This window comes from Rhinoraja longicauda, chromosome 8 (assembly GCF_053455715.1).
Source record: "Rhinoraja longicauda isolate Sanriku21f chromosome 8, sRhiLon1.1, whole genome shotgun sequence".
NCBI classification, from domain to species: domain Eukaryota; kingdom Metazoa; phylum Chordata; class Chondrichthyes; order Rajiformes; family Arhynchobatidae; genus Rhinoraja; species Rhinoraja longicauda.
The window spans coordinates 51520632-51539932 of NC_135960.1; the positions used below are offsets into that span (position 1 = coordinate 51520632).

A 19301-nucleotide genomic window follows, 5' to 3' on the forward strand; every position below is an offset into this window, starting at 1 on the left:
AATCTGTGCCGACCAGCGATCCCCGCATACTAACACTATCCTACAATTTACAACTTTACCAAGCCAATTAACCCACAAATCTGTACGTCTTTGGAGTGTGGGAGGAAACCAAAGATCACGGAGAAAACCCACGCGGTCACTGGGAGAACATACAAACTCTGTAGTCAGCACCCGTAGTCGGGATGGAACCCGGGTCTCTGCCGCTGTGAGGCAGCAACTCTACTGCTGCGCCCGATATTATGATATGCTGGAGCAGTGATTTAGTGTTGTTTTTAGACATATGGCGTGGAAACAGGCCCTTCGGCCCACCGAGTCCACGCTGACCACACTAGTTCTGTTATCACACTTTGTCATCCTCGTCCTCGGCAACTTGCAGAGGGCCAATTAACCTACAAACCTGTACGTCTTTGTGATGTGGGAGGAAACCAGATTACCCGGAAAAACCAACTTAGTCTCAGGGCATGAATACGCTGGAATTTAGAAGTAGGCTTGTATACGCTGGAATTTAGAAGGATGAGAGGGGATCTTATTGAAACATAAGATTTTTAAGGGATTGGACGCGCTAGAGGAAACATGTTCCCAATGTTGGGGGAGTCCAGAACCAGGGGCCACAGTTTAGGAATAAGGGGTAGGCCATTTACAACGGAGATGAGGAAAAGCTTTTTCACCCAGAGAGTTGTAAATCTGTGGAACTCTCTGCCTCAGAAGGCAGTGGAGGCCAATTCTCTGGATGCTTTCAAGAGAGAGCTAGATAGAGCTCTTAATGATAGCGGAGTCAGGGGGTATGGGGAGAAGGCAGGAACGGGGTGCTGATTGTGGATGATCAGCCATGATCACATTGAATGGCGGTGCTGGCTCGAAGGGCCGAATGGCCTCCTCCTGCACCTATTGTCTATTGACACAAATGGTGGCATGAGATTGTGAAGGTAAGTTAAAAAGGTTGGCAACCAGGAGATCCAGCAAGCCGGGACGAACAGAGTGCAAGTGTTTACCGAAATGGTTGCCTGGATTCCCACACTTCAGTCGCCTTCCTCCTATCACCACCTTCAGGCAATAATCTCCCAACCCCAAGTCCCTCATTTCCTCTTAATCCCCCCCCCCCCCCCCCCCCCCATTCCCCTTCCCCTACCCTGACCCCTTCCACCTATAACCCTTCCTTTGGCTTTATATTGCATTCATCTTTTAGTTTAGTTAGAGAGAAACATGCCGTTCGGCCATGTGGTCCGCGCTGACCAGCGATCCCTGCACATTAACACTATCCTACACCCATTAGGGACAATTGTTACATTCACCAAGCCAATTAACCTAAACCTGTACATCTTTGGAGTGTGGGAGGAAACCGAATATCTTGGAGAAAACACACGCAGGTCACGGGGAGAACGTACAAACTCGGTATGGACAGCACCCGTAGTCGGGATTGAACCCGGGTCTCTGGTGCTGCATTTGCTGTAAGGCAGCAACTCTACCGCTGTGCCACCGTGACTGCCGTTTTCTCCTTGCCTAACACAACTTGGTCTCCTTTTCATTTCTTGCCTTTCTCACTGATTCCACCCACTTGCGAATCAAAACGTCATCTGTATTTGCCTATCTCTTGTCCCGCTTTGTCCCGTTTGCACCTCTTTTACCAGCTTTCTCCCCCCAACGACAATCGGTTTGAAGAAGAGTACCAATCTGATTGTTGCCTGTCCGTTCTCTCCACAGATTCTGTCTGACCTGCTGAGTTGCTCTAGCACTTTGTTGAAGTGTAATAATGTTATTCTTTATCCTTACTATTCATGGGGTCCTTATTATGTTCATCTGTGAAGATGCCCTGAACTTAGCGTGACATTTGAGGTGCAATGGGCTAAAATTTCAGCAAATTTTGCACCTGCAAAATTGCAGTATTTAAGTTTGGAATTCTTCTTTCTAGGTAAAGCCACCTGTGAAGTGATAGATATTGAGTTTTAGAAAGAGAGACCTATCTCTAATGTTGCCAAGCATTATGATCGCCTTATCTCATCCTAGAATGCTTTTCAGCCAAATAACTATTTTTAAAATCTAGTCAGTGTTGTAGGAAACACAGCATCTAACTTCTTCTGGTAACAGCAATGTGAAAATAACAGATATCTGATGTTAATGAAAGGATTAATGTTGACCAGGGCATCTGATTCGGAGGCAAAAATGTTACCGCATTCAAACGTCAATCACAAATGTGCCCTAAGACGGTTTGTAAAGCAGCATCTCATTGTTTGCAAGGTTGGAAACATATTATTTTCAAATGACTGATTTAAAAAAAAATCCTGCTTGTGTTCCATCTGTCAATATCTTTCCTTCAAAGTACCCTGGCACACTATTGTCAGGTTATTGAAGGCATGCTTGCCACTCGAGACTGAGGAAATATTGTATTTGTACAGATGCAGCTGTATAAGGTACTTGGTTTAGATAGTTTGACCCATAAAATTGCTGATTAATTGCTGTTCAAAGAAATGTGAAATATTTTGAACTAGTGTGTGTGTGTGTGTGTGTGTGTGTGGATATATAAGTAAAACCAGTTTCGATTAATTCAGTTCCTCATGGCTGGACATTAGCACATACTCAACTTGTTTTATTTTAAAGTAAACTCCGCTAGTGTGTGCTTGTGCATGAACGCACATGTGTTTATGGCAGGGGATGGAAGTCGGTCACTGCTGCTATGTTAACTTTGCACATTTCAGCTCCATCTGGCAGACTCCAATTGACCTTTTAGTTTATCTTGTGGAAGTATGTCCCCTCCAGTTTCAGCAGGAGATAAATCGGCTTGAATTCCAAATTGTGACGGGTATTCAATGAAAACTGCAGAGAAATGAGTGTCTGTAGATCCCAAAAGATCAGAAAGGAGGTCATTCGTCCTGTTGAATTGTTTTAGGTGTCAATTAAATTTATTCAGCTGTGTAGATCCCTGCTGGGTCAGTTAGTCTGTTGGTGCACAGTATATTGGCTCCATGATAAACAGCCATTTGCGTGAGTTTCTAGAAGAGGGTTGTGCATCCAGCAAGAACTGATTGATGCCTTTGGCAATGGAGGAGTGAAAAGGTCCTTTAATTTCATTTCAGGCACGATAACTCTTTAGAAGATGGAACAGTACAACACAGGAAGAGACCCTTCAGCCCACAATGATTGTCAAACATAATGCCAAATTAATCTCATCTGTCTGCACATGATCCATATCCCTCCATTCCATGCATATCCATATGCCTATCTAAAAGCTGCTTAAATGCCGCAATCGTATATGCTTCCCTCGTCATCCCAGTTAGTATCAGGTCTCTCCGATCTCAACTCCAAAGAAAACGGTACAAGTTTATCCAACCTTATAGCTAATACCCTGTAATCCAGGCAATGTTCTAGTAAATCTCTTTTGCATCCACTCCAAAGCCTCCACATCCCTCATGTAATGGGACAACCAAAACAAAGTGCAACAACCCACCAGATAAACTGCTACACAGCTGGTTGCTAGCTGTACTGCAAGTTTTGTGACTAAAGACAAATCTTGTCCTTTCTTTATTAAAAGGCGATCAAAATGTTAGTATGTGCTTTGCATTCTCCTCTCTTTGGTGAAAGCAGCCAAATTACTTTCTCTGACAGTGCATTTCTTCAGTAACATAAATGGAGTCCTTTGTAAAAATTCATAAAATTAACAATCAACTGTTCATTAAAAAAAATCTTGGAAGGGATAATCTGCATGAAATATTTTATTACGGGGCACTGACCTTGTTTCGGAGGGCCAGGAATTCATGCTGTAGTGTTGCCAAAAGGTGCAACAAGATAAAAGTTTAGGAATTTCTTATTTGTAATAACAGCTTATCCTATTCTTGTAAAAACACAGAAGGCTAGTGATTCTGTACATGCTCCTCAGAAGGAACCTCATTAGTTCTGTTTCCCTGCAGCTCCTTCTCTTTCACATGTCCATCAACTCCTCTTTGCATTTTTGCCATTAACCTACATTAGCTGTGACATTAGGTAGATGGTTAACTTGATAATGCATGTTCAGGATGTTGAATGGAGGAACCCACACAGTCGCAGAAATAACTTACAATCTCTACGCATCTAGGTGCTTAGTTGCTCTCTGTTGCAAATAACGTGCCAACGATCAGTAAATCATTATCCCTTGCTTGTAAGATGTGATACCTGTTCCCATAAATGGGCTGGTGAATTATACATCCACCTCACCTTTGGTGGGATCTAACATCCCATGTCTGTTCTCTAATCCCGTTCTAGGACATCACTCCTCGCTTATAACTATAGATTATAATCAGTTTAACCAAATCCATGATTTTGGGAGGTATAGGTAGGAGAAACCAGAAAATACTGGAAGTACACAAACAGCCAATGGAATTGATCAAAGACTCTAATATTTTGACCTGAAGCATGAGATGAAGGGGCTTTGAACTGAAGTATTAACTCTGCTTTCATTTCCACAGATGCTGCCTGACATGTTCAGCATTTTTTTGCTTTTTCTTGGCTGGAGGAACTTGTCTTGTGGAAGAATAGCACATTGTTTCAGGCTTTTATAATGGCATCTTAGTCCGTGGAAATGTTAGCTTCCTAAAGAGTGGAATCCAGTCTCCAAGAGTTTGCGTGCAACAAGTTGCACCTTTTTAAGGGGAAATATAATATTTTGACCTTGGCATTCATTACTTCACTGTCCTGCAGCAATATACTCTGAAGCGCATGGGAATGAAAGTGCAGGAAGGTCATGAGGTGACAACCAATCATAAAATAAAATATAATGTGCTTGAAGCACTGAGCAGATCAGGTGTCACTGGGAGAGGGGATATGAAAGTATTGAAGCAAACTATGGAAGGATCTCTGAAATTTCTGGTGTCAGAACATAAATCTGGGCATCTCAACTGTCTGAAGCCACAGGGATTGCATTGCATATTCTTCAAAGATTGTATCTTGCTAATTGCATGAATGTCTGTAAATAGAGGTCTTGTGTAAAGTCAAAGTCTTAAGTTTCTATTATTGAACTTTAATTAAAAGATAATTAACAACATTTTCTGGTCTTCTGCAGGAAGTAGTTTTTGTCTGCTTGGAATGAGGAAGTTGTGTACTGACAAGTAATGAGGTTTGGCTGGGCACATATAGATGACTATATGACTGCTTTATCTGGGTTAAGGAATCAAAGCAAATGAGCTTCCCATTTAGATGCAGGATGATGGCATTCTTGCTCTATGAACCTTGCAGCTTTGAGGCACTAAACTATGCTGCTCCTTCATTACTCTCTGAATCTTGCTGTTTGAAACATAGAAACATAGAAAATAGGTGCAGGAGGAGGCCATTCGGCCCTTCGAGCCGGCACCGCCATTCATTGTGATCATGGCTGATCGTCCACAATCAATAACCCGTGCCTGCCTTCTCCCCATATCCCTTGATTCCACAAGCCCCAAGAGCTCTATCTAACTCTCTCTTAAATCCATCCAGTGATTTGGCCTCCGCTGCCCTCTGTGGCAGAGAATTCCACAAATTCACAACTCTCTGGGTGAAAATGTTTCTTCTCACCTCAGTTTTAAATGACCTCCCCTTTATTCTAAGACTGTGGCCCCTCGTACTGGACTCGCCCAACATTGGGAACATTTTTCCTGCATCTAGCTTGTCCAGTCCTTTTATAATTTTATATGTTTATATAAGATTCCCTCTCATCCTTCTAAACTCCAGTGAATACAAGCCTAGTCTTTTCAATCTTTCCTCATATGACAGTACTGCCATCCCAGGGATCAATCTTGTGAACCTAGGCTGCACTGCCTCAATTACAAGGATGGCCTTCCTCAAATTAGGAGACCAAAACTGTACACAATACTCCAGATGTGGTCTTACCAGGGCCCTATACAAATGCAGAAGAACCTCTTTCCTCCTAAACTGAACTCCTCTTGTTATGAAGGCCAACATGCCATTAGCTTTCTTCACTTCCTGCTGTACCTGCACACCACGTTTCAGTGACTGGTGTACAAGGACACCCATGTCTCGCTGCACCTCTCCCTTACCTAACCTAACGCCATTGAGATAATAATCTGCCTCCTTGTTTTTGCCGCCAAAGTGGATAACCTCACATTTATCTATATTATACTGCATCTGCCCACTCACTCAACCTGTCCAGGTCACCCTGCAACCTCCTAACATCCTCTTCACAGTTTACACTGCCACCCAGCTTTGTGTCATCCGCAAACTAGCTAGTGTTGCTTCTAATTTCCTTCTTCCAAATCATTAATATATATGGTAAACAGTTGCAGCCCCAACACCGAGCCTTGCGGCACTCCACTCGCCACTGCCTGCCATTCTGAAAACGACCCGTTTACTCCTACGCTTTGAGTTTGATCTCAACTCCCACTACTTCACTCCAGAATATGACAATTCCTGAAGGCTTTGAAAGTGCATGTTGACTGATGCATCAGGGTGGGGAAGATCCATAAATGCCTTTTTCAGAAATCGGCTGGGTTGAGTGCAGCAGGTCGAATGAATTGTGCGAGCTACACGAGGAAAGTTCAGCTTGAGACTGCAGACTATTTGGACATAAATGGAATCAATGAAATGAAATTAATTAATGAGTGATCTGGTGGTGACATAAATGCAGCCAATTACAGCCTGCACTTGTAGGAAGGTATCTTGAGCCTCGTCCCTAAGTACCAGGTCATTGGGGCTGGTCTCACCAATAGTAGACCATCTGTCTTGACACATGTGAGTGGCCAGCTGCAAGAGCCCACATATGTGTCTAGTCAAGTTCTGGGAGGATTCTGAGGATTCTGTAGAGATTGAAGATAATGGTCACTTTCATGGCTACTGGTAAAGTATGACTGTTCGGGAGATGGTAAAAATATGCAGCCATGTATGGTGATAGAACCTTTTCCATTACTGTTCTGACCATGTACAAGAAACTGAACCTCTACCTATGCATCCAATATACAACATAGAAGCTCCTGCAATTGCATCTCAGTTATGAGCACCTCTTTGCAATGGAGCCTACATTTGGCCCTTAGCCTCCAATTGAAGACCATTACCCATCTCTGCGTCCCACTCTTGCTGCTGGAGAAATGGTGGTTATGAATTTGTGAAGATCTGCTGTAAGCAAATATGAGATTCCAAAACTTCCAAACTCAACCTCAGTTACATAGTTATTGTAAACTCTCAAACTTTCCATAACATTTCTCAAGAAAAGAACATCATAGTTACTGATACTACATCAACGCTCAAAGTAGCATCTGGTCAAAATAAATCGTTGATTCCCAAATTTGTTTCCTTTGAAGATATACACAAAATGGTGGAGTGGCTCAGGTGGACAGGCAGCATCTCTGGAGAGAAGGAATGAAATGAATAGAGATATCTGTCTCCCTCTCCCCTGACTCTCAGTCTGAAGAAGGGTCTTGACCCAAAACCTCACCCATTCCTTCGTTCCAGAGATGCTACCTGTCCCACTGAGTTACTCCAGCGTTTTGTATCTGTCTTCGGTGTAAACCAGCATCTGCAGTTCCTTCCTACACATTTCTTTGCTTCTGCTTGGCTTGGTTTCATTGACATATCACAAACTGCTCTTACACTTGTTCTTAATTAGTAATGTGAACACATTTAAGTACCAACCCATCTTCCAGAGGGGATGTCATAATCCTAGATCAGCATTCCTGGGTAAAATTTGAAAATTGACAAATTTGGATTGACTTTCTGAAACAAAAGCAGAAAATGCTTGATACATTCAACAGATCTGGCAGCTTCTGTAAAAGGAAGTCATTCAAAGCAAATAAATCACTCTTCTGTGCAGAAACATAGAAAATAGGTACAGGAGGAGTACATTTAGTCCTTCGAGCCAGCACCACCAATCATTGTGATCATGGCGGAGTCATCTACAATCAGTACCCGTGCCTAACTTTTCCCCATATCCCTTGATTCCACTTGCCCCGAGAGCTCTATCTAACTCTCTTAAATTCATCCAGTGAATTGGCCTCCACTTCCTTCTGTGGCAGAGAATTCCACAAATTCACAACTCTCTGGGTGAAAAAGTTTCTTCTCACCTCAGTTTTAAATGGCCTCCCCTTTATTCTTAGACTGTGGCCCCTGGTTCTGGACTCGCCCAACATTGGGAACATTTTTCCTGCATCTAGCTTGTCCAGTCCCTTTATAATTTTATATGTTTCTATAAGATCCCCTCTCATTCTTCTAAACTCCAGTGAATACAAGCCTAGTCTTTCCAATCTTTCCTCATATGACAGTCCCTCCATCCCAGGGATTAACCTCGTGAACCTACGCTGCCCTGCCTCAATAGCAAGGACGTCCTTCCTCAAATTAGGAGACCAAAACTGCACACAGTACTCCAGATATGGTCTCACCAGTGCCCTTTTACGATTGCAGAAGGACTTCTTTGCTCCTGTACTCAAATCCTCTCGTTATTAAGTCCAATAATTGACTTTCTTCACTGCCTGCTGTACCTGCATGCTTACTTTCAGTGACTGGTGTACAAGGACACCAAGGTCTCGTTGCACTTCCCCATTACCCAATCTGACACCATTGAGATAATAAACTGCCTCCTTATTTTTGCCGCCAATGTGAATAACCTCACATTAGTGTCTTCTTACCTTTACAATTCCTCATCTACATTATACTACATCTGCCATGCATCTGCCCACTCACTCAACCTGTCCAAGGCACCCTGCAACCTCCTAACATCCTCTTCGCAGTTCACACTGCCACCCAGCTTTGTGTCATCCGCAAACGTTCTAGTGTTACTGCTAATTCCATCATCCAAATCATTAATATATATTGTAAATAGTTGCGGCCCCAGCACCAAGCCTTGCGGCACTCCACTCTCCACTGCCTGCCATTCTGAAAAGGACCTGTTTATTTCTATTCTTTGCTTCCTGTCTGCCAACCAATTCTCTATCCATGACAATACCCTACCCCCAATACCATGTGCTCTAATTTTGCTCACCAACCTCCCGTGTGATACCTTATCAAAGGATTTCTGAAGGTCTAGATACACTACATCTACTGGCTCTCCTTCATCCAATTTACTTGTCACATCCTCAAAAAATTCCAGTAGATTGGTCAAGCAAGATTTCCCCTTCATAAATCCATGCTGACTTGGACCAATCCTTTTACCTCTATCCAAATGCACCATTTTAACCTCTTTAATAATTGACTCCAGCATCTTCCCCATCACCGATGTCAGGCTAACTGGTCTATAATTTCCCGTTTTCTCTCTCGCTCCTTTCTTGAAAAGTGGGATAACATTAGCTACCCTCCAATCCACAGGAACTGATCCTGAATCTATTGAACATTGGAAAATGATCACCATTGCATCCACGATTTCTTGAGCTACCTGCTTGAGTTCCCTGGGATGCAGACCATCAGGCCCTGGGGATTTATCAGCCTTCAGTCCCATCAGTCTACCCAATACTATTTCTCGCCTAATGCAAATTTATTTCATCCCTCTGTCTCCCTTGATCCTCTGTCCACTAGTACATCTGGGAGATTGCTTGTGTCTTCCTTAGTGAAGACAGATCCGAAGTATCTGTTCAACTCTTCCGCCATTTCATTGTTACCCATAATATTTTCACCCGTTTCTGCCTTCAAGGGGCCCACATTTGTCTTTACTAATCTTTTTCTCTTAACATACCTAAAGAAGCTTTTACTGTCCTTCTTTATATTCTTGGCCAGCTTGGCATCGTACCTCATCTTTTCAGCCCGTATTGCCCATTTTGTTACCTTCTGTTGTCCTTTGAAAGTTGCCTAACCCTCTGGCTTCCTGCTACTCTTTGCTATCTTATACATCTTTTCTTTTAGTTTTATTCCATCTCTAACTTCCCTTGTCAGCCACAGCTGCCTCATATTTCCCTTAGAATCTTTCTTCCTCTTTGGAATGAAATGGTCCTGCATCTTCTGGATTATGTTCAGAAATTCCTGCCATTGCTGTTCCACCGTCATTCCTGCTAGGATCCTTTTCCATTCGACCTTGGCCAGCTCCTCTCTCATGCCTTCATAGTCCCCTTTGTTCAACTGCAACACTGACATTCCTGGTTTAACCTTCTCCCTCTCAAATTGCAGATAAAACTAATCATATTATGGTCACTACCTCCAAAAGGTTCCTTTACCTTGTGTTCCCTTATTAAATCTGGTTCATTGGACAACACTAAATCCAGAATTGCCTTCTCTCTGGTAGGCTTCAGTGCAAGCTGCTCTAAGAATCCATCTTGGAGGCACTCTACAAACTCCCTTTCTGGGGTCCAGAACCAACCTGATTTTCCCAGTCTACCTCGCATATTGAAATCCCCCATAACTACAGTAGCATTACCTTTGTTACATGCCAATTTAAACTCCGACTGCAACTTACACCCTATATCCGGGCTACTGTTTGGGGGTCTATAGATAACTCCCATTAGTGTCTGTTTACCTTTACAATTCCTCAACTCTATCCACAGTGACTCTACATCGTCAATTCCGATGTTTCTTAATTATTCTTATACTCTCCCTTTAGCTCCATCCTTGTCTATCCCATTTGAAACACCCCCCCCCCCCCACTATTTAATTTAAAACCACCCGTGTAGCAGTGGCAAATCTACAGTTTTAACACTGGGCCAACTTTGAAAACCTCATTTAAATTTGAGCATTTCATAAAATTCATCTTTTTATACACCAATGAGTGATTTGCGATGATTTGTCCACTTAAGTACTGTAAAGTTAAGGAAATTTGACATGTATCCAGTGATTCTTACAAATTTTCAATGCTTACTAATTCTTAGCAATACGCCATCTATACTTTACACTGGCTAATAAGCAGTCAGCATAATTAAGGACACCCACTCCCCATTCCTTCTATCTTCTTCACGGTCCTGTGGTGTTTGCCCTGGGGTAGAAGATGTAAAAGCTTGAAAGCACATTCCACTATATTCAAGAACTGCCTCGTCTGCTTTTATCAAACTCTTGAATGGTCCTCTTGTACGCTCGGGATAAATTTAGGATCTTCTGATCTGCATTGTTGTTACTTGCAGTTTTTTAATCTGGACTTTCTTTGCTGTTGTGATACTAGATTCTAAATTCTGTTTCTTTTTTCTTTTATGCGACCTGATGTACTCGCATGTAGTGTGATTTGCCTGGAACCCACACAAAACAAAGTTTTTCAGTGGTGCACTGTACACATGACAATAATAAACTAATAATACCAAAATACTCTAACATTGCCACAGACTAAGCCTCTGGATAAAGTTCAATTCAGTGGGTGAGGCATATGCTGGTTGTAGGAATGTATTTGCAGAACAGCATGAAAGTACCATCAAAATTGTGCCTCACACACTTGACAATACTGGATGTGTCCACTAATTCAGTGCATGTGTGCCAAGCACATGAAGAACCCAAAACAAAAAGTTGCGGTGTAGCCATTACATCATGGAGTTTTGATAAAAATTCCATCTTGTAGGGCAGTAATATGTTGCACCATGCAAAGGAGTTTCTAGATCTATGTATTAAATAGTCTGGAATATAGATTGATGAAAGCGACAATGTGGATTAGGACTGTTTGCTTGTAGGAGGAGGAGAGGTCAAATGAAATGGTTGGACCGAAAGGGTCTTGAGTATATGTTGTAACTTCTGTGCATTTCTGTATATTGAATGCATGATTTCATAAAGATTGTCGGTTGTCCAATTCTGGGAATTGCAGGCAATTTTTCCTTCCATGCCGAACTTAGTCACTAGGATTTTCTAGTCCGCGGCTGCATATTGGCTAACAAGCAGTTGAACCAAGGACATAATTTGTTCGTTTAATTAAAAATTGACAAGTACTACCTGCTTCCATAGTTTGTTAAATTTAATTAATGCTGCTAATGTTTGCCAGTGACTGACTTTCAGCTGCTAAATATGTAGCTACAGAGCAATGATGCCTTTAACGATAACGTCACTGTGCTGTGGGTTCTGAGTGATCAGTGTGGTAACAGCGCTTGGAAACTGAAGGCTAGTAATTAAAGAACTACAACACTGAGGCACTGTCAAATCATGAGAATAGCATGAGATTAAGAGAGCAGTCTGAATGGGGGGAAAAGTTGTAAGCTATAAATAAAATGTCACAGGAAACCCCTATTGTGCCGATCATTATTGGCTTCAGAATATGTTGGATTATTTTTGAGTCGAAATGATGCTTTGTTTAAATAATAAAACAAGTTCTTTTGTTGTAAGAAATAGTACTATATGATGCATGTTTGCATGTAGACATCATTGATGGCATTCACTGACTTGCAAAATTTCACAGTCATTATTGAAAAGACCCACTTGTGGTATATGATGGATGCAGAGGTCTGCATTAACACAAGCATTTTATTATTGTTTGTTGGAAGTGGTAATTGACATGGAGATCCATAAATCAGCAAACAAATTGCAAGCTGATGTCACTTAAGGGGTCACTGCATAGCCTGTAGGAGGGAAAGTAACAAGAACCCTCAAGGTTTTGACCTCCGGAAAGATCAATACTATTAGTTTTTGACTAGTGGACCCGTTGGGCCCAAACCCCTCTCCTGCATTGGTGCAGCACCCTTCCCCACCTCCCCTCCTCACTTCCTCCCCCTCCTCAACCCCCCTTATCCTCCCTCCTCCCCCCTCCCCCCTCCCTCCCTTCCTAGGAGATAGATTTAAACTTTAAAATGTGAATTACTTTAAAAATATAACCGATTTCAATTAAACTTCTTCCATTAGCACCAAAGGGACGACGGTGAGTAGGGTGGGCCTAAAATTGACGCGCTATCGTGTACCGTTTTGGCTATAGTTCAAGAACAAACAAACAAACAAACAAATGAGAGTTTTAGTATATAGATGCTCTGTTTGCTAAAGCCAGTTCCTTCATAATATTCCTTAATACATCTGCAGCCAGCTGAAGAGGGCTCTGGGTTTTGTAACTTTGCAAAGTGCAGGGTCTCAATGACTGGAACAGCCATAGCAATAAGAGCATATGCAAGTGAGTGAATAGTAGTGATTTGAAGGAAAAGCAAAATAAACCGCAGAGGCTGGAAGTACACTCGGCAGGTCAGCCAGCATCTGTGGAAAGAGAAATAGAATTAATATTTCGGGTCCAAGATCCTTGGTCAGAATTTTCTTTAAACAGATGACTGGCAGAAATGGTCAGTTCTGATGCAGACAGAAAAGGCGAATTATGTAAAGTTGGAAAATTCAGTGCAGAGTCCTGAAGGCTGCAATGTGCTCAGGTGAGGTGTTCCTCAAGCTTGCATTTGGCCTAATTGTTAAAGTTAGGGCGGCCACAGACAGGTCTTCATTTGTTGTGTGATCACTGCTAGGATCAGAGCCTGCAATCTCTGATGCTTTTCTGATAGCCGTCATAATGCCACGCAGCACATAACCCGACTTTCCTTTTGGCACAGTTTAATAATCACTCACTGATCAATGTAGATTATCCCCTCTGTACCTGTTCACTTGGATGATCCTAGACATGGAGGGGTTGACCTCCTAAGAAAGGTTAAATAGATTGGTACTCAACACATTAGTGTTAAGAGCGACAGGTAGTCTTATTAAAATGCCTCTAAGCTTCTTTAGAGGGCTAGACATAGGAAATGCTGAGAGAATATTTCCTCTGATAGGAGAACCTCAATCAGATAAAATGTTCCACCTATTCATGTAATTGGGATCCTTCCCATCACCCAGCAGGAACCCTACATTCTGTGCAAGTTGCTGCTCTCCAATGAACAAGAAGTTGACGAAAACAAGTAACTTTGCACAATTTGGAATAACGATTGCAAAAAAAAGCCAAGTAGCAAATTTAGGCTTGTTCATTGACTTTCATTATATGCTATTTATCATACCCAGACCTGGGTACTTAATGAGCAGACATGGGAAGAGCCCAGTGGCCCTTTGAAAATCTCTGTTTTGGAGTGTTGAATTTCGGATTAGAAATCAGCAAAAACAGACTCTGTCCAGTTTGCTTCTTGATTTTTATGCAAAATACATAACACAAATTTATGGATGTTCAAAGCCTCTATTTGTGTTTATGTGATGCCTTGAGTTCATCATTTGTAAGGGTACTCCTTTGCTAAAGGTGATAAGTATTCTTAAATATTTCTAAAGAACAAGAGTATTCTGGAAATGTATGGTGCTACTTTATTCATTGCATTATTTTAGTATGCATGTGCTTGTTTCTTTAATTCTAAAACTGATTTGGGACACTTAAGAATTTACACTGAGGGAGGAAAGAATGCGTTCAAAATAGAAGCTTGAGTTGGAGTCAGTGAGTCTTTGTTTTGCTATTGTAGTGCAGTTCTGCAAAACCTTGGATTTTGGCCTCTGAAAGGATCTTTACTTTTTTTCGGAAAGTTTTCAAGCTTCTCACAAATCTTTTGTCCTTTGTTCAAGTTCACGACTGTCGGTTTCAGCGACGTCATACATAGACATCTAATAATGGCCTGTGGCTACTGCTGCTGGTCACCATGCCTCGTGAAATGAAAGCCAGTATCTGTTCTTTACAACAGAAAGAGGGAAGGAAGGCAACTATAGAGAAAGCTGTTCCTTTGCCTTGAGAATGCACCCAACTCTACTAAACTTGGAAATTAATTGAAGCTATGGCATTCAGCACGTCCCTTTCAAAAAAGACTGAAGAGAGAAATGTTTTGTTTCTACTTTAAAATTAGTATTTTTCTTAGTGTTTCATTGTTAATTTAATATAATGCCTTAAAATTTAGTTAGTAACAAAATATGCCATGTACATCCCAGTTGCTGGAGTTCAAAGGAACATTTCTGTGGTTTTGTCTCCCATTGATTGTTCTTAGACATGGCCTGAATGCTGATATTCACCATATATAAAAACAATTAGGAAGGTATTCAATCTTCATATGGAATATTCCAATTTTGCATGATATGCAGACTAAAGTTTAGGAACAACTGTACAGTTCAAAGCATCCACTCAACGATAAGTGGTTTCTTTGCAAATAACTTGACGTGTTGAAGATAGACACAAAATGCTGGAATAACTCGGAGGGCCAGGCTGCATCTCTGGATAGAAAAAATGGATGACATTTCTGGTCGGGACCCTTCTTCAGAATAACCCATGTTGAGATGGGTACAAGTCAACTTGGACTTAACATGTGCCGAGGGCATGAAGATGCCTGGATTTATCCAGCAATGGTGCTGACTTCATTTTCTCAGTGATGCAGCATTTGGTGCTGCTGCCTCATAGCGCCAGTAAACCAGGGTCAACCCTGACCTATGCAGAGTTGGTACTCATCATAGAGACAAGTTGATAGGGTTAATTGGCTAATGTCAATTCTTCATTGCTATTAGTAAATGGCAGATATAATCAAAAGGGGAGTTAATGGACATGTGTGAGAGAGATTGTTGCAAATGAATACATGGAAAAAAAGGAATAGGGGAATGGGATTGCTTGTTTTGGGGGTTAATATGGGCTGAATAGCCTCCTGTGTCATGATAAGTGTAAGATAAGCTTGGTAAGCTTGATATATGATGCTTATCTGTTTAGGATTGCTTCTGAAGTAGTATTTGTAGGAATCTGTACCAACACAGTGCCAGTAATCTACTATCTTACACTCTTGTAATTAAGTATGATTTCTGCCTATGTATGGTGAGATTTTTACTGAACTGTATGCAAAAACAAAATCACAGTACCTAGGTACATGTGACAATAAAGTAGTATTGAACCATTGAATAGTTGAAAATTGCAGTCCCTGATCCCTGCTGCAAAGCTCTCTCCCTCTGTCTGCCCTGCATGTAAGTATTCAATGATCTGTTTGATCACACATCTAATGTTTTAAAATTAATTCTGAACAGGTTATTGGTTGGTGCACCGAAAGCAGAAGGATTTCCAGAGCAGAAGGCTAAAGTAACAGGCGGATTATACAAATGCCCCATTACAAACAGTGAAAATGACTGTGTGCGTGCCGTTTTTGACAATGATGGTGAGTGTTATTTTATTGAATGTCAGGATAGCTAACAGTATAAAAGGTTCTGCTGAATAATAATAATAATAATAATAATAATAATATTCATTTATTGTCATTGCAACGAGTACAACGAAATTAAAAAATAGCCAATCCTGACGGTGCGTACAAACATATATGCAATAAATGCAAAAACAAATAAATACATAAATACAATTAAATACAATTATATTAAGTACAAGATTTTTTAACGGTGTTGCCTAGTGCAAAGGTAGTGTTCAGTTCTCGTATGGCCCTGGGGTAAAAACTGTTCTTAAGTCTGTTTGTTCGGGATTTGATCGACCTGAAACGTCGACCAGAGGGCAGATGAACAAACAGACGGTGGCCGGGGTGGGATGGATCTTTTATTATTTTGCCTGCTCTACTGAGGCAGCGTAGGCTGAACAGGTGCTCCAGGGAGGGCAGTGAGCAGCCGATGATCTTCTGGGCCGTCGTGATGACCCTCTGAAGGGCCTTCCTGTCCTTTTCTGAGCAGCTGGCATACCATGTGGTTATACAGTATGCCAGCACACTCTCGATGGAGCAGTGATAGAAGGACAACATGAGCTTCTCCTGCAGGTTGGTTTTCCTGAGGATCCTCAGGAAGTGGAGTCTCTGCTGTGCCTTCTTTACTGTGGTGATGGTGTTGGTAGACCAGGTAAGATCCTCTGCGATGTGCGTACCCAGGAACCTGAAAGCTGGTACCCTTTCCACACAGACCCCATTGATGTAGAGTGGGTCGTAGTCTACACTGGTTTTTCTAAAGTCAATTATAAGTTCCTTTGTTTTGGAGGAGTTCAGGACCAGATTGTTCACTGAACACCATGCTGCCAGCCTTTGGATTTCATCCCTATAGGCTGTCTCATCTCCTTCTGAGATGAGTCCAACCACAGTCGTGTCATCCGCGAACTTGATGATGGTGTTGGTGGGATGGGTGGGGGCGCAGTCGTGAGTGTAGAGGGAGTAAAGGATGGGGCTCAACACACAGCCCTGTGGTGAGCCGGTGCTCAGTGTAATGGTGGAGGAGAGGTGAGGGCCTATTTTGACGGTCTGGGGGCGGTTGGTCAGGAAGTCCTTGATCCATTGGCAGATGGTTTGGGAAAATCCAAGGTCGGAAAGTTTGGTGACCAGTCTGCTCGGGATGACCGTGTTAAAGGCAGAGCTGAAGTCGAGGAAGAGCATCCTCACATAGCTCCCCTGGTGTTCAAGGTGGGTCAGTGCAGTGTGAAGAGCAGTGTCGATGGCATCCCCTGTAGACCTATTTGCTCTGTAGGCAAACTGGTGTGGGTCGAAGGTGGGTGGGAGGCTGGCTTTGATGTGCTGCAGGACCAGTCTCTCGAAGCACTTTGTGATGACCGGTGTGAGTGCTACCGGACGGTAGTCGTTAAGACCGCTGATGACAGACTTTTTCGGCAGTGGGATGATTGTGGCGGACTTCAGGCAGGGAGGGATGGTGGATTTTAAAAGGGACAGGTTGAAGATTTTTGTGAAGACCTCAGATAATTGGTCTGCACATTCCCTCAGCACTCTGCCCGTCACACCATCGGGGCCTGCAGCTTTCCTGGGATTCACAGAAAATGTTAAACAAGAAAATATCGCTGACCTTTTAGTCTTTAAGCTATAGGGAGAACTGTAAATGTATTTCATAACTTATCCTCTAATTGCAGCAGACGTATGTACATTTATATTAAAAGTTCCCAAGTATTGGAAATATTTACAGGACTGCACAACATTGATAGAAAATTGATAAACAACAACAAATAGTGGTGGTGACAGTTGTTTCTTGGAAGTTGGGGGGGGGGGGGAGGAAGAGGAGTGTGTATATGGGGAAATTCAGCAAGAATTAGTCCAATGGTCGCTGTTTTTCTTAATGTATCAGTGATTTGTATGGGTATGGAGGGGTATAGGGCGTTCCAAATTTGGTGTTTGCTCAGAAGCTCTGAGAAGGATAATAATAAACAGTTGAAATGGAGGTCTGGGCAGTAAATGAAATTTAATGCAAAGAAATGTGGAACACTACACTAGGTGGAATGAATAAGACAAAATTCTAAAAGAAATACCGAAATACAGAGATTTGCGCTATCTATACAGTTTATTGAAAGTAACAGAGTTGGTTTGGAAAGTGTTCTTTTAAATAAATAAAAAAAGCATAGGATCCTAGCTTTATAAACACAGATATTGGAGCAAGGAAGTCATGATAATTTTTTTCCAAAACACTAGTACAACCACAACTGGAATATTGAGTCCATTCTGAGTGCCAAACATTTGGACAGATTTGAAGGTTTTGGGGAGAATACAGAAGAGATTTCCCTAAATAATTCCTGGAATGACTTTTAGTTATATGGGTGGACTGGAGAGGGTGGAGTTTTTTGATTTTTGAAGAGGTAAATGAAGCAGGTTGATGAAAACCGGACAGTAGACTTTATCTGAATGAATTTTAGTAAGACATTTGTCAATATCCTGCATGCTAGGCTGGTCTAGAAGATCAATGCACCTGGGATCCAAGGAGAGCTGGCTAATTCAATTCATAAGTGTTTTGGTAATAGGAGGCGGGGTGTAGAGGTGGAAGAATGTCTGATTGAAAGTCTGTGATATACTACAGGGATCTGTGCTGGCACTGTTATTTGTGATATATTTCAATAGACAATAGGTGCAGGAGGAGGCCATTCGGCCCTTCGAGCCAGCACCACCATTCAATGTGATCATGGCTGATCATTCTCAATCAGTACCCCGTTCCTGCCTTCTCCCCATACCCTCTGACTCCGCTATCCTTAAGAGCTCTATCCAGCTCTCTCTTGAATGCATTCAGAGAATTGGCCTCCACTGCCTTCTGAGGCAGAGAATTCCACAGATTCACAACTCTGACTGAAAAAGTTTTTCGTCATCTCAGTGGCCCCTTGTTCTGGACTTCCCCAACATTGGGAACATGTTTCCTGCCTCTAACGTGTCCAACCCCTTAATAATCTTATACGTTTCGATAAGATCTCCTCTCATCCTTCTAAATTCCAGTGTATACAAGCCTAGTCGCTCCAGTCTTTCAACATATGATAGTCCCGCCATTCCAGGAATGAACCTAGTAAACCTACGCTGCACGCCCTCAATAGCAAGAATATCCTTCCTCAAATTTGGAGACCAAAACTGCACACAGCACTCCAGGTGCGGTCTCACTAGGGCCCTGTACAACTGCAGAAGGACCTCTTTGCTCCTATACTCAACTCCTCTTGTTATGAAGGCCAACATTCCATTGGCTTTCTTCACTGCCTGCTGTACCTGCATGCTTCCTTTCAGTGACTGATGCACTAGGAACCCAGATCTCATTGTACGTCCCCTGTTCCTAACTTGACACCATTCAGATAATACTCTGCCTTCCTATTCAGGTCA

At 42.1% G+C, this 19301-nt stretch overlaps 1 protein-coding gene across 2 annotated transcripts in view; it reads left to right on the top strand.

Moving 5' to 3' along the window:
* Positions 1–19301, top strand: part of LOC144595965 (integrin alpha-6-like) — a 60794-nt gene that overhangs the window by 3788 nt on the left and 37705 nt on the right. For both annotated transcript variants that reach the window (XM_078403953.1, XM_078403954.1), the window contains exon 2: positions 15772–15899. In XM_078403953.1, the coding sequence (XP_078260079.1) occupies positions 15772–15899 (128 nt within the window). The remainder of the gene's footprint in view (positions 1–15771; positions 15900–19301) is intronic.